Source organism: Miniopterus schreibersii (genome assembly GCF_964146895.1).
Source record: "Miniopterus schreibersii genome assembly, chromosome: 1".
Classification (NCBI taxonomy): Eukaryota; Metazoa; Chordata; class Mammalia; order Chiroptera; family Miniopteridae; genus Miniopterus; species Miniopterus schreibersii.
Window position 1 is genome coordinate 135362217 of NC_138101.1, and position 15924 is coordinate 135378140.

General features: G+C 40.4%; 1 protein-coding gene across 1 annotated transcript; it reads right to left on the minus strand.

Moving 5' to 3' along the window:
• Positions 1-66: 66 nt before the first annotated feature.
• Positions 67-15922, minus strand: TOX4 (TOX high mobility group box family member 4). The gene is made up of 9 exons (XM_081142554.1): positions 15818-15922; positions 15539-15607; positions 7075-7317; positions 6006-6266; positions 5433-5663; positions 4358-4438; positions 3043-3786; positions 1232-1395; positions 67-500 (listed from the first exon to the last, which is right to left on the minus strand). The coding sequence occupies exons 1-9, from the start codon at positions 15821-15823 to the stop codon at positions 440-442; spliced, it is 1860 nt and encodes a 619-aa protein (XP_080998680.1). The 5' UTR covers positions 15824-15922; the 3' UTR covers positions 67-439.
• Between the last annotated feature and the right edge of the window lie 2 nt (positions 15923-15924).

The window sequence follows — 15924 nt, forward strand, 5'->3', positions numbered from 1 at the left end:
GTATCCTGTAATTCAACCGTTTATCCCCTTTAAAATGGATGCACACAGTGGTAGGCTCAAAGCTGATGTGTACTCTGATAATTTTAATAATCTTTTAGGCAAGTCCTATGACAATTATACCAACAAGTTTCCTCAAACAGTGCCCCCCTCCCACCACCCTTATGTTCTGTTTGTCCATATTCCCTTCACCCTTTCCTCTGCTATTATCACTGGCATCTCTGCTTGTACTTCAAAGTAAAAAGCAACCCAGATTACAGCAAACTCAATGGCCCTGCTCCATAGCCTGGCCCCTTGCTGAAGAGAGAAAAGGGGAGAAGCATGAAGGGACCACTGTGGGCTGAAATCAGGCACTATAAGAAGCCCAGCTTGAGTTTTAAAAGCAGGGTCTTGGACGTGTTCCTGGCAGATAAATCTTCAATGGCTTGGAGAATAGGAAGGACTATTTTACAAACACCACTGTGTTCGAATTTCTAGAGGCTAACCAGGCCAAGAAGACATCCCTAAGAGATAAAAAGAAAAACACAAACAAAATTATAGTTTAGATGTATTCTTTTTTAACTTTGTCTTAAACAAATATGTTCTTAGTTGATTTCCTATAGCGTCAAGGTAAAATGGTATCACTCAGTAGGAATATTAGGGCAATGGGCCTAAAAGTCAGCAAGCAGTATAGGCAATCCTACTTTACTGAAGAGGATTTGAAACAGAATATACCAATGCCTTATTTCATGGATGTAGATAAATCTAAAGAAAATTTGGGGAGATGGACAAAATCTTTAGGACCCCCCCAACTCCTGCCATATTTAGCACCTTATTGTGCTATTTATCACTTATCCATTCCTCCTCAAATTCTAATTCCCTGAGTGGTCTGATTTGTACTAAGGAGATAAGCGAAGCTAATATTCAGTCACTATCTGCTTAATGTGTTGTCATACATTTAAAGAGCATACATAATCATGGTACCTGAAAAGTGTGAACTACTAATTGTCATCTTTGTGTGGCAAAATGTAAGCTCTTTTTAAGTACGGGAACTTTTCTAATAGTCTCTATAATCATATACACACACACACACACACACACACACACACACACACATATATATAGCAACCTACTCTACCTAAGGTAAGGTATACTGTACCTAAGGTAAGGTAATCTGGTATGCTCAGGGTTACCATGTTTTCCAACAGTTAATTTTAGCAACACCTGAATTATAAGAAGAGAAAATGTAACTCACCTGCAGTGCTTCACCACACACTCATTGCTGCAGTACTCATTGTCCCAGTCCTTACTCGCAACTGGAGGGTTCTCACAACCGGACCTCACACACCGAGGCTGGGGTGAGATCGTCACTGGAGACCCACTCACCAATTCAACATCCATTTGAGAAGGAGACTCAACCTATGAGAGGAAGGGAGCACCAAAGATGAATTAGATTTGCTATTTACCTTGCCAGCCTACTAATCAAATTAACTCTGGGACCCAATGGAGCAACAGGTGTTAAAATCCCTCACATATGGAGGTAACGTTCCAAAAGAAGGTGAGTTCTTGCTCTCTCCCTTTTTATCCAGTTTTAGAACTTTGCCAAGCAGACTGACATGAAGATTCTTCCCATCAGGAGAATGCTGGCCATGTAGTTGACTCTTTAACAACTCAGGTTTGAACTGGGTGGGTCCACTCAAGCATACACAGATTCACCTGCACAGTTCAAGGGTCACTTTTGATCCATGGTTAGGAATCCATGTATGTGAAGGGCCAGCTAGTAGTTTTACATGGGCACAGTGGGTCACTGTACCCTTTCATTTTAATCTTACCCATCATTGACTTTACTCCACACTTGAATAATATTCCTCTGAAAATATCAAGTCAAAAGCAGAATGTGAATAGAGGTTCGGTTGCCTCAACTAAGATTGCGAGGGCTAAGAGAAGACAAAATGTGCCGTTAGAAAAAGTGAAAGAACTTGAAGATTCATAGTTTCCTCCTTGAAGGAGGATTATTTATTTTTCTTTAAAATTATTGCTTCGTCAGTTATGGAGCTAGTTTTAAAAGACCCATATTTTAAATGTTTTTCTTACTGATTTCCAACAGAGGAAGGGATAGGGAGAGAGAGAAACATCAATGATGAGAGTCACTGCTCAGCTGCCTCCTGCATGCACCCTACTGGGGATTGAGCCCACAACCCGGGCATGTGTCTTGACCAGGAATCAAACCATGATCTCCTGGTTCGTGGGTCAGTGCTCAACCACTGAGCCATGCTCAATAAAATATGGGTAAGACCCATATTTTAAAATGACCACTGGTGGTCTAGCCAGTTTAGCTCAGTGGTTAGAGCATTGGCCCATGCCCTGAAGGGTCTTGAGTTTGATTTCAGTCAAGGACACGTATCTTGGTTGCAGGCTTGATCCCCAGCCTGGTCCAGGGTGTGTGTGGGAGGTAACCAACTGATGTGTCTCTTTCACATCAATGTGTGTGTCTCTCTCTATAAAGTAATGGAAAAAATATCCTCGGATGAGGATTTAAAAAAAAAATAAAAAATAAAAAATAAAATGACCACTGGTCATGTATAAGTTAAAACTAGGGTAATGGGCATCTGTTTATGTCACTTTGTACTCACTGATATGAACCAATTGAATTTTTCCAGCTATATCCCCTATCCATCCCCCCACTAAAAACATCAAGCCAAGCAGTCCAGATACAGGAGAAATGGAAACAATTAAATCTCCAAAGCTTAGGATCCTTGGGTAGTTACCTCCAAAAAATAAGTCTGGGCTTAGGTTGTATCCTCTATAGTAGAACTACAATATTACTTCTGCTTAGTTAAGGAGTAGCCTGGGACAGGAGGCCCTCTTAATGCTTTTCACCAAGAACACTACAGAGTATCATGAGTAGGACAAGTCATAAGTCACAGGAACTGTCCTTTGCAGGATGTGTCATACCCCTGGTTGCTATGCATTAAGTGCTAGCAGCAGCCCCTACTTTTATTGGATCAAACAAAAATATTCATACATTTCCAAAGGTCTAGAGAAAAGACTTGAAAACAGGCTCACCTCAGGAACTACATCTGTGATCATCTCACAGATTGTATCAGGAGAGGTTTCTTCCACTGTATGGGCCTCAGGGCTGGTGTTCATAGGCTGCTCAGGACTACTTTCCACAACTGGTGGGACTAAGGTGGTCTGCATTTTCAGAGTGGGTCCAGGCACAATCTTGATCTGAAGAGGAGGTGGCTGTTGCTGTAAATTGATTCGAGCTTTCTGAGGTGGTGGCTGTTGCATGGCCTGGAGTGGGGGAGGCTGCTGCAGAATGGTCACTTGCTGTTGAGTAGGGGGCTGAGGCATCTGTTGCAATGGAGGGGGTTGTAGTCGGGGTGGAGGCAGTTGCATAGAAGCAGCAGCTGCTGCTGCTGCCTGCAACACTGACCGAGTGACAATCTGGGCTTGTTGACTGGGCTGGATAGTAGCTGTGCTGGTTTGGCCAAGTTGGATCCCCCGGGAGGTCACCACCGTGGCTGGGATAACAGTAACCATCCCTCCTTGAGACATGGTAATAGATGAGGGCAACATCTGTTTGGTAATAATTAACTTGGTGATATTAGGCTGACCCCCAGCCCCAGAAGACGCCTGGTTTGCCACATAGGATGAAAGAGTGGAGTTAACAACAATGGAAGGGGACAGGGCAGGGGGCTCTGTTGAAGCTGGTGCTGGAGATGCTGGATCAACGGTAGCCACAGGAGGTGGAGAAGGAGTCTGTGATGGTGGCACTGGATCTAGCTCCACTGTTTCCACAGTGGCCTAAAAGAAGACCAGAAAAAAAAGTCATTGGGAAATTTACTCTCTTCCTGGGACAATTCATTTTAATCACCTCCCCAAAAAAGTTACATCATAGATTGGAAAAAAGAAAGGAAAACAGCAGCTGTGGGTGCTACCCTGGCTAAACAATGAAAATAAACTCAGAAAGACTGTTTGGTAAGGTTCATGATAGAAACAACAGGAAACCATTTTATATACTTCTAAGCTTTTAATGCTACATAGTATTAAGAGGTTGGTGGTATTCTTATAACCGCTAATAAACAGCTCGAAAAAATCTTATTAAATATGGTTTCACTGATTTCAGAGAGAGAGAAGGAGGGAGAGGGAGAGAGAGAAATCAATGAGAGAGACATTGATTGGCTGTCTCTTGCATGCACCCTACTGGGGATCAAGCCCACATCCCCGGCATGTGCCCAACCTGTGACCTCCATGCTCAACATCCCTGGCATGTGCCCAACCTGCGACCTCCATGCCCAATCAACTGAGTCACACCGGATGGGGTTGAAAAAGTCTTTTTATTGGTTTAAATACCCACCTGCCTTAACCCTCTTACCTGACACTCTTGATTGTCTTTATAAGCAGCCAGAGCTTTCAGATACTCTTTCTTGGCAGCCTCAGTTTTCCTCTTATATACCTGCAGGAAAGAGATACTATTTAATAAGTCCCCATACTCCCAGAAAAAACTGATAATTCTATTATTCATCAATGAATGACAATCTCGGTATGAATACTGACAACTCCTTTTAGTGAATACACTTGTGAAAGCTAGTAATCAAGACAGCCTCCATGTGAGACTTTCCAGTGCCCAAGCATCTGAAAGCCAGCCAATCAACAAGAATCTTGCTGATTCTAGATTTCTAAAGTTAACACCAACCCATGCCCACTTCTATTAGCAAAACGAATTCTGATCCCAAAACTATTTCATATCAGTAGTCTGCTTAGCCTGGGATTGTGCCTAACTAGTATACTCTCCCTTAAGGAATGTGTTAAATTGTTTGCAATGATAGTCACAACAACTCTTTCCATGTTGTATACCTCTTCCACCAACAGCTAAAACCTATTTCCCCTTTGAATCTGGGCTAGCTCAGAATTACTTTAACCATTAAAATGTGGCTGAAGTGACACAAAAAGACCCTGGGGCATGTTTTTGTCCTCTTGGAACAGTGGTCTAAGTTTGCCATACTGTATATAGAAGCCAGTCTAGCCTATGTGGAGGATGGGAGCCATGTGAAAGAGAACCAAGGCATCTCAGCCAACAGGTAGCACCAACTGCCAGACATGGGAGCAAAGTTACCCTGGCCAGCCATACAGCCATCATTTGACTACAACCACAGGAATGAGCCCAGGCAAGAACACTAGGAAAACCACCCTACCAGTTTAAAAGATCATGAGAAATAATAAATTGCCATTGTTTTAAGCCATTAAATTTGTGGTGCTTTGTTGAGTAAGTAACAGATAACTGATACAAGTTACTTATAATAAATAAATACACCTTTTTCAAGTTATTAAGTAGCAGATTCACGTTGACACAAGACCTGGACAGTGTATGATAATTATAGCCATTTCAATTCTATCTTTTATTATATAATATCGAAAAAAAAATTTTTTTGAAATCCAGATTATTTCACCTGTTTTTGCTCCTCTCCAAGACTGTCCCACATGGAGGCCACAATTTTTGAAACCTCCCCAAAAGTGGCATTGGGATTCTGTCCTTTGATGGCAGCCTGTGTATCACGAAAGAATAAAGCATATGCTGAAACTGGTTTCTGAGGTTCATTAGGATCTTTCTTTTTTCTCTTCTTTGGGGTCTTCTGCTTTTTCCCTGCTTCCACCACAACTGTCTTCTGGCTGGGAAGTTGCTGTAGGGGAGAAAAAAGGATTACAAGAAGGAAGAAGGGAAGTATACCTGGAGAACTGTAAGAAAAGGACTTTTATATAAGGGAAATAGCTACATGGATGGAATTTTCAGAAATGCTAAAATCAGAGGCAATAAGATTAAGAAATTAGTAAAGTATGTGAGGACCAATAAGAATAGAGATTGGGAAGAGCTTTATAAACTATAAATAGAGAGGCAGGACCCCATACCCAGAAAAAAGCAGAGGAGATGGCAGAACAGGAGTAAAGATACTGAGTAGCTCTGTATGCCAAGAGTTTTATCCCAGAATATCATGGCAGATTTGACTTGGCAGGGAATGCCTCACCCTCCGGAAATCCTCAACACCATCCTCATGAAGTGAACTAGTAGGTGAAGGGGTGGTTGAAAGACGATCCTCAGGTGACTGGGCAGGTGGCAGGATGGTGCCACCCCCTAAGCTCAAACCAAGTTGAGAACTCAGTTCTGACTGATCAATGGTGGTCAACTGGCTATGCCCCATCAAGCCAGACGTCATGTCTGTCATTGGTACATCAATTGTAACAGGTGGGTTGGCGCTATACTGAGTTCCTATAGAATGGTCCAAGTCCTGAGAGAAGCAGAAGGGCTAATTAAACACTAAATATAAAGAACACCAGTCTTCCCCCCCCAACCCTGAGTTCAGGACAGTTTATAAACCCACTACTCATCTACACTGTATTTCTGTTTAAACTCTAAACAAATAATTTTTCTACATGTAAAACATTAAGCTTTTTAATGAAGTACAGAAATTAGTAAAGTCACTTCTTCGTGCTCAAAGGCCTATTCCAAAGCAACAAAAAATAACCAGAGAAGTCTTAATTTTGAAAAGTTAAAAGAGCAAATAAATGATTTGGTAATCTAGAGGTACTGATGAAACAAGGGGTAAAGAAAAACTTCCTGTATCCCGCTAAAATAATGGCTTTCAAAGTTGCAATCAGAGAAAATAAGGCCAAAGTTTGATATTTTGTATCAAATATAATGTGGATATGTGCTACTACTGAGATGGCTGGAAGCCCAATATACTGATTTATAACACATACTAACCCCCAGTTAATACATTTCCTTTGAATAAATCTCTCAATGTGCCAGCTATCACACTCAAATTTGAATCCTAGGATGTGAAGGCCAAAATCACAATAAATCATTCAATTCAGGGTTAACAATGGACATTACAATTTTAAACCATTTTTCAAGTAAAATTGATTCAGATGATAAATTTCATTCATTCAAGGGAAATTAAGTCTTTGCCGGAGTCTTCATCCATAACAGTAAGAAAATGTAATACCCAAGTGTAGTAGGGAACAGAGAATCACTTTTGTCTTCCCTAACACCATGCCCATGAGCTTGGGTAACCCTGAAAATGTCTTGCCCCTTACCATGGTTAAGCCCCCACTCAGGAGCCCCCCGCCCTGCTCCATCAAGCCATGGGTCATGCCCACAGGCATGTCCAATGTCTGGACCCCATATTGGGCTGAAAAGCTGCCATCCTGAGAGGAGGACGGGTCTGCCAGGTCATCAAAGTGGCCAACCACATCTGAGACAGCCAGTGAGGGATCAGAATCCAAGGAGATGGGTGGGATTTCAAATTCCTCATCACCCAGGCTTGGTGTATGGAATGTCTATAGGGGGAAAAAGAGGAAAAATAATTAGTGGAAACAGGAGAAACTGCATACTGCTAAGTGAAGAACATGCCTGGGTACTGGAGATTCTCAGTGTACCTCTTTCCAGCCTGGATCTTATTGTTATCAATTTCTTAGGACCTATTTGATTTTACAAATACACGTCTCTTCTTTCTCATATCCTTGGTCATATGGCATATACAGGATGCTAACATCAATCACAGTTTTCTTTTGTCTCTTTTCTACTTTTACCATCTCAGCTGTCCTAAAATATTATGCCTATTATTCTAACGAATGATTCTTTCAGCACCATTAGTAAGAACTGAGACTTTATAACATGTTTAGCTACAATATTTAAAGTCTCTATAAAGATTCTAATAGCAGTTACTTCATGATTACTACACCTGAGCTGTTAGACCACAGACGTTCACTGTAAACCAGACAATTATACTTTGTTTTAGGTTCCTTTGAGGCTTATCCTATCCTGGGTACCTTATCTCCTTCTAAAATGTATGCGCTTAAGAGTTTCCTACCTCTTTTCCATTTTAGAAATCATGATGTTAATAAGATTCCCATCTATACAGAATATTCGAAAAATCCAACAATGCCAAAATAAGGATAATAGTGAGGAGAAAAACATAAGAGCTACAGTCAAAAGGCAAGCTGGTGCTCATTTCAGCAGCACATATACTAAAAGTGGAATGATACAGAGAAGATTAGCATGGCCCCTGCACAAGGATGAGAGACAAGTTCATAAAGTATTTTTTTAAAGATTTTTTTTTTTATTTGTAGAGAGGAAGGGAGAGGGAGAAAGAGAAACAGTGATGTGAGAAACAGCCATTGGCTCCCTCCTGCACACCCCCCTATTGGGGATGAAGCCCACAACCGGGGTATGTGCCCTGACTGGGAATTGAACTGGCAACCTTTTGGTGCATGGGACTATATACCCAACCAACTGGGCCACACTGGCCAGGGTGAGGTCCATATTTTTTTTTAAATGGCAACCTGGTTTTCTAAAAGTTCCTGTACATATTCCTGGTCTTGCTCTGACTAACCCTTTCTGTAAGTGAGGAATAAAAAGATTACTCCAGCCCAGCCGGGCATGGCTCAGCGATTGAGCGTTGACCTAGGATCCAGGAGATCGAGGTTCGATTCCCGGTTGGAGCATATGCCCAGGTTGCGGGCTGCAGCCAATCAATGACTCTCTCATCATTGATGTTTCTGTCTCTCTCTCCCCCTTTCTCTCTGAAATCAATAAAGATATATTTAACAACAACAACAAAAAGACTGCTCTGATGCAGTAATATTAAAAAGATTACTCCAGCTGGCTAAAGACTCAATCCTTTCCTCTGAGTACAACTACAAAAAAAAATACACTCTTTCTATTCTGAATGGGGCCACCATTGATGGAGCTAACAGACCAATTGCTGACATAAGATACATTAAATGCTATGGTTCCTTTTTGACACTAAAAAACTAAAATGACATCTGCAGCAATAGAGCATTTAGGGGCAAAAGTAGATTTACAGTTGTGAGTATGCAAAACAGTTTATTCTTGTATTATGTTATTATTGTATTATTTTCCACATGAACTGTAAACCTACATTTGCCCAACCCTGTAAATAATATCAAGAGACACTGGTGTCAAGAGGTCTTTAAGTCCCAGCTCTGCCACTTACTATATGACCCTAAATGAGTTCTCCCATCTGTAAAATGGGAGTTGTAATGGTGATCATCTTATACGGTTTTTATGAGGCTTAATGGGATTTAGTACACACAAGCTTATCCCATTGCTTGATATGTGTGTGTGTGTGTGTGTGTGTGTGTGTATATATGTAATAATTGCTTAATAACACTGATCATTATTAATGATAATAATATCTGAATTATTAATTTGCCACCTGCCCCAACCAATTATCATAGGCAGTTGAAATTCTGGAAACTTAAATTCTATCAACCTGTTTTATGGCATAATAGTAAATGTCAATTGATTCAGATTAAATCCAATAGACACCCATATTTTTTTCATGATTAAACAATGCATTCTAAGAGGTCCTCTCAAGGTTTTTCTAGACCCAGAAAGGGTCTTACTAATATTATCATTTTTGTTTTAATGAAGACATTATGCTAAAAGAATATTGCCAGCTAGTAGAAACTAGGGAGAAAAAGGTCTGTTTCTGAAATGCCCAATCTCTCTGAATTACACTGACAAACAGAAATGTTTCCTAGAAGACAACTCTCTCCAAGAACTGAACTTTTGCCCAGCTGGCATGGCTCAGCAGTTGAGCATGGACCTAGGATCCAGGAGATCAAGGTTCGATTCCCGGTCAGGGCACATGCCCAGGTTGCAGTCTCAATCCCCAGCAGGGAGTGTGCAGGAGACAGCTGATCAATGACTCTCTCATCACTGATGTTTCAATCTTTCCCTCCCTCTCCCTTCCTCTCTCTGAAATCAATGGAAAAAAAATTTTTTTTTAAAAGAACTTTTCTCAGTACACAACTCACAATTTTTGTTATTGTGTGAAAGTTCTTTAGGTCTGTGACACTAAATTTTTTTTTACCACCATTAAAAAAAATTAATTGATTTTAGAAGGAGAGGAGGAGAGACAGAAAGAAACATCAATCTGTTGTTCCACTTATTTATGCTTTCATTGGTTGCTTCTTGTATGTGCCCTGACTGAGGACCAAACCTGCAAACTTGTTGCATCAGGACAACATTCTAACCAACTGAGCTATCCAGCTAGGGCTTACATGACACTGAAATTTCAGTTTAGATTCATGTGAGCACTTTTCAGGAAGTGGGTACAAAGATTTTTTTTTTTTACCATATTCTCAGGCAAACAAGCTACAGGGACAGGAAAAAGAATTGGGAAACATTTATTGTACTAGATCAATCGTTATATAATAGTGGTTTTAATTTTTTTTTTTTAAGATACTGATTGCTTTGGCAAAGTAAAAGATGCCTATCCACAACAAAAGATGCTTACCATACAAATAAAAAAGTAACTTGGCTGAGATATGAAAATGATACTATTTGTTCATGAGAACTGAAAAAGAAAACAAATTCATATCCAAAACAAGAGATCAGTGTTCTACAAAGGACTAGCCCTCACAAACCATCTGGAGTGCTCTCCTGCAGTACACTAAAAAATGGGACATTCAGAACTTCTACTGTATCAAATTAACAAGGCATTCTATGTATCATCTCCTGAAAACACCTTTGTTAGTCATTATCCATGGCTTTAAAGGTAAGGGTTTTTTTTTTGAGGGGGGGGGGTTGTTTGTTTTTCTTCCTTTAAGTATGCAGAGTAAAATAACGGCAATGATTAAGAGGGTTGCTGGCCTGCATGGCTCAGCAGCTGAGCATCAGCCTAGGATCCAGGAGATTGTGGTTCAACTCCTGGTCAGGACACACGCCTGGTTGCAGGCTCGATTCCCAGTAGAAGGCATGCAGGAGGCAGCCGATCAATGTCTGCTCTCCCACTGATGACTCTCTCTCTCTCCCTTCCTCTCTCTCTCTAAAATCAGTTTGAAAAAACCTGATACAGTAATGAAATTTTTAACTATTCAGGCTGAAATCATTAGCAGGCTCTAATATTATACTTTTTCTAATTAAGCATAGGTATATATTTATGACATTATTTTCTCAAAGTGCTCAAAGCACAATATTGTTATATAAGAGCCAACCTGAATGAAACAGGTTAAACTTCCTTTAGATTACAGAGCTTTCCTATTTCAAGCAATGTTATAACAAATGCTAAGCTTGCCTCTCTGGACACTTACTCTTTAAAATATCATTATTTACTGCCCAGCCAGGCGTGGCTCAGTGGTTGAGCATCGACCTAGGATCCAGGCGATTGGGGTTCGATTCCTGGTCAGGGCACATGCCCAGGTGTGGGCTCGATCAATGACTCTCTCATCATTCATGTTTCTGTTTCTCTCTCCCCATCTCCTTTCCTCTCTCTGAAATCAATAAAGATATATTTTTTAAAAATAAAAACAATAAAATATTTACTTTACTGAGGTATAATTTATGTACACAAATTTTAACTATATAGCTCAATGAATTTTTTACATATTTAACATCCAATTAACCACCACTCAGATCAAAGATACAAAACATTTCTATCACTCCAAAAGATTTCCTCATGCTCCTTTCCAGTCAATGCTCCCTCCCTTACACAACAGATATCACTATTCTGATTTCTGTCGCTATAGTTTAATATTGTATATTCTCCATTTTCATTAAAAAATAAACTCATACAGTGTCTACTCTTACGTCTGGCTTGTTACTCAACAATATATTTTTGAAATTATTCAAGTTGCATTTATTAGTAGTTCATTCCTTTTTTATTGCTCTATAGTATTCCTTTTACCAAATATACCAGTTTATAGACACTTGGGTTGTCTCCAGTGTGTAGCTACTATGAGAACATACGTTTCTGGTGAATATACGCACTCATTTCTCTCATGTATGTATCAAAGAGTGGAATTACTAGGTCACAGGGTAGATATATGTTTTTCCTTAGTAGATAATGCCAGTTTTCCAAAGTGGTTGAATCAATTTACACTCTCACCAGCAATGATTAAGAGTTATCTACATCCTTGTCAGCTCTTGGAATTGTCAGTCTTTTTAATTTTAACCATCCTAGTGGGTGTGCAATGGTATCTCCTTATGATTTTAATTGATATTTCTCAGATGAGTGATGACCCTTTTTCATATACCTAATGGCAATTTGGGTACGCTTTTTGGTGAACTATGTGTTCAAATCTTTTGTCCATACTAGACTTACTGGGGTGATCATAACTTTTCCTAAGTTATAAAAATGTGTAATCACTATGCTGTACACCTGAAACTAATATAATATTGTACATCAACTTTAAAAAAAAAAAAAGGAACAGAGATAGGATTTGAACAGAAGTCTCTCCATTACCATGCACTGCCTCCTATCATGACATATTTGCAAAGAATTCAGCACCAATAAAGTACTCAATAAAATTCCTTGGCCAGGTAGCTCAGCTGGTCAGAGCATTGTCCTCATATGCCAAGGTTGCAGGTTCGATCCCCGGTCAGGGCACATAGAAGCAGCAAACAATGAATGAAATAATGGGTGGAAAAACAAATTGATTTCTCTCTCTTTCCCTCTCTGTACCCCTTTTCCCCCTCTCTCTAAAATCAATTAAAAATTTTTTTTAAAAACATGTCTTTATTGATTTCAGAGGGGGAGGGGGAGGGGAGGGGAGGGGAGGGGGAGGGGGAGGGGAGAGGGAGGGGGAGGGAAACATCAATGATGAAAGAGTCATTGATTGGCTGCTGCCCACAACCCGGGCATGTGCCCTGGCTGGGAATTGAACCCCAATCTCCTGGATCCTAGGTCGACGCTCAACCGCTGAGCCATGCCCAGCTGGGCTAACCTTTTTTAAAAATAGTATTTAAAGAAAAAAAGAAAGTACTCAATAGATAAATCCCTGATATTAATAATTTTTAAAAAATCCTTTGCCCGTTTTTAAATTGGGTTATTTCTTTTACTTTGTAAAAGTATCTGATATATTCTGGGTATGTCAAGATATATGTATTAAAATATCTTCTCAGTCTGTGGAATGCCTATTTAATTTCTTAATGATGTGTTTTGATGAAGACCAATGTCAATGAAGTCCAATATTTCAAATTTTTTTTGTGGACATCTTTTTCTTGCAAAGAAACTAAAAATTACTCTTCTAAAAGAAAAAAAATTTTAATTACCTTTACTAGTTCTAAGTGGTTCCCAGTAAGACCAGATATAACAAAAACTACAAACTAATTAAAATAAAGCTTAAAAAAAAACACGCAGGGGAAAGGAAGGTGAAGGGGCAATGAGGAGAACTGTTAACAATAACGGAGTCCTGGGCTAAAAGAAGCCATTGTAATTTAGTTATCAGCTTCTTGGCAAAGTACTTTTGTTTTTTTATAGATGTTCAAAGAATTTTCTTACAATCCGTTGTGTTTCTGTGATGTCAGTTGTTATTGCACCGCTTCCACTTGATTTTATTTATTTGGGTCCTCTCTGTCTCTTGATCAGTCTGGCTACAGGTTCATCAATCTTATCTTTTCAAAGAACCAACTGTTGGTTTCACTGATCTTTTGTATTGTTTTTTTAGTCTCTATGCCATTTATTTCCCCTCTGATCTTTACTGTTTCCTTCCTTTTACTTACTCTGGGCTTTTGTTGTTGTTCTCTTTCTAATTCTTTTAGTTGTAGGATTAGTTTATTAGACATTTTTCTTGTTTTTTTGAGGAAGGCCTGTAATGCTATTAACTCCCCTCTCAGAACTGCTTTTCCTGTGTCCCATAGATTTTTGGGTTGTGGTGTGTTCATTTTGGTTTGTTTCCAGGAAGTTTTGTGTTTTTTAATCCTCACTTAAGGATATTTTTTCCATTGCTTTTCAAAAAGAGTGAGGGGGAGGGGGAGACAGAGAGAAAGAAACATCGACATGAGAGAGACACATCGATTGGTTGCCTCCCACAACCACCCTGACGAGGAGCAGGGATTGAGCCTGCAACCAAGGTACATGCCCTTGGCTAGAATTGAACACAGGAACCTTCAGTCCCCAGGCTGACACTCTAGCCACTGAGCCAAATGAGCTAGGGCTCCTGGAAGTTTATTTCTGCCTTGATCTTACTGGCAATCCATTCATTGTTTAATAACAAGCTATTTAGTCTCCATGCGTTTGAATGTTTTTTTAATTGTAGTTGATTTCTAGCTTCATGCCATTGTGATCCAAGAAGATGCTTGATATGATTTCAATTTTCTTGAATTTGTTAAGGCTTATTTTGTGTCCTAACATGTCGCCTATCTTTGAGAATGATCCCTGTGAGTACTTTTGGTTTTTTTAAATGTCTTAAAGTCATAAAAGCGAAAACAAAGGACAGACTCAAACCTGGAAAGTTTCTAGATATGGACAATGTGAAGTTTACCAGAGTCAAAATAAATTTAAATGTGGAGAAACTGGCAATGATGCACTTTCATGTGGATGAGGCCAATATGAGATTTATAACACTCGAAAGAATGAAATTAATCACAGAGATATTACTTAGGAGAAACTGGCAATGCGACCGCAAAGCATCAAACAGATTTTAGTTTTATATCGTTTCTAAATTTACTGCTCATTTGATTCACACTTTCCCCTGCTTTGGAAAAGAGTAAATAATAACATTAACAAAGAAGTTAAAAACTAGCAAGTGCCCCATGTCAATCTAATTCTCATCCATGATAACATTAAGATTTACAATAGGATAAGCCTATTCAATAGCAATTGAGAATTCTTGGTACCAAAAAAACTGATGAAAATGGCTCACATCGCTTTTTTTTGGGGGGGGGGGGTGGTAAAATTCTCAAAAGACAGTAGAAAGCTCAAGACTTCACTGTTTCTCAAAGACCAGGAAATTTATTCATGTCTGTTCCATCTTTCTCTTTTGCCTTACTGAAGTGATACATATCTATATTATGACAATATTTCAACCAAAACTTTTCCATGACTACTAAAAGACCTCACCATAACCAATACTTCTACTTCTCGACATAACAAGAAACTATTATTACAGCCATCTGACAGCTGGAGAAACTGTGACATACAAAGGTGAAGTAACCTGAGTCACTGGCAAACAGAAACACGTTTCACTCAACTCCTTTCATGTTTTCTGGTAACTACTTCCTTTCATCCTGTCACTAGCAAAACAAGCTAACACCATGCGTGTAAACATAACTATTAACTTTTCTATTTTATATCAATGAGTAGGAAATTTAAATGAAACAAAGACCCCTTCAACAGAGTTCGTGTCAAGAAAGAACCCATGCTCACAGCTAACCTCTTCTCGGTAAACAACTTCCCTCACGCCAATATTTTTAGCTGAAATATTCTCTTTCCTTTGCGATCCCCCCCCAAGATTTCGCAGTTATTTCTCCCCAACTAAAGGAGACAATTTCGATGTCTTCCAATCCAGAATCACTCTGTAATAGGTTAGCTCTTTCCAGCGTCCTGCTTTTCTGATGACAGCAGCTTCCCGAGCCTCCCCTTAGTTCTCACAGGCTCTAGAAGCAGCTGCCACTATTCTCTCAATACCAACAGCGGCCTCAGGTTCCCAGCCCCGGGTCCCTGGGGTCCTCTCCTCCCCACCACCCGACCCCACCGCCGCCCCACGCCCCACCCCACCCCTCCCCCCAGCATCGGTAGCTCAAGCTCACCTCGGCCCCTGACAGGAAGGGGTGCGAGGGCCCTGTGATCGTCAGGTAATTGTCATTTCCTCCGGGAAACTGGAAACCAAAAGAAAGCCGCGGGGATAAGTTAGGGGGAAAAGAGAGTTAGCATGGAGCGACGGATTCTGACCCCGACATTCAGACAACGCTCCCCAAACCCCGCTCTCTCCGCAGCCCCGTCAACTGCCCTCCGCCCGGCTTCCCGCCTCTACTTCAACCCGGTCAGCCGCGCTCTCTCGCCAGCCTTCCTAGCGCTCAAGTTCCTACCTCCATCTTCACACAACGGTTACCCCCGTCTCAGTCCCCACATCGCTCCCACCGCCCCCACGGGACTCGCAACTGCCGTCACTTCCGCAAGGACGCGCGTCGCTCTC

Coding starts and splice junctions, on each gene's coding strand:
- TOX4 (XM_081142554.1), bottom strand. Junction 7,318..15,538: donor CCTTCCTGTCAGGGGCCGAG/GTGAGCTTGAGC, acceptor TTCCCCCTATAG/ACATTCCATACACCAAGCCT. Junction 6,267..7,074: donor TGAGTGGGGGCTTAACCATG/GTAAGGGGCAAG, acceptor TGCTTCTCTCAG/GACTTGGACCATTCTATAGG.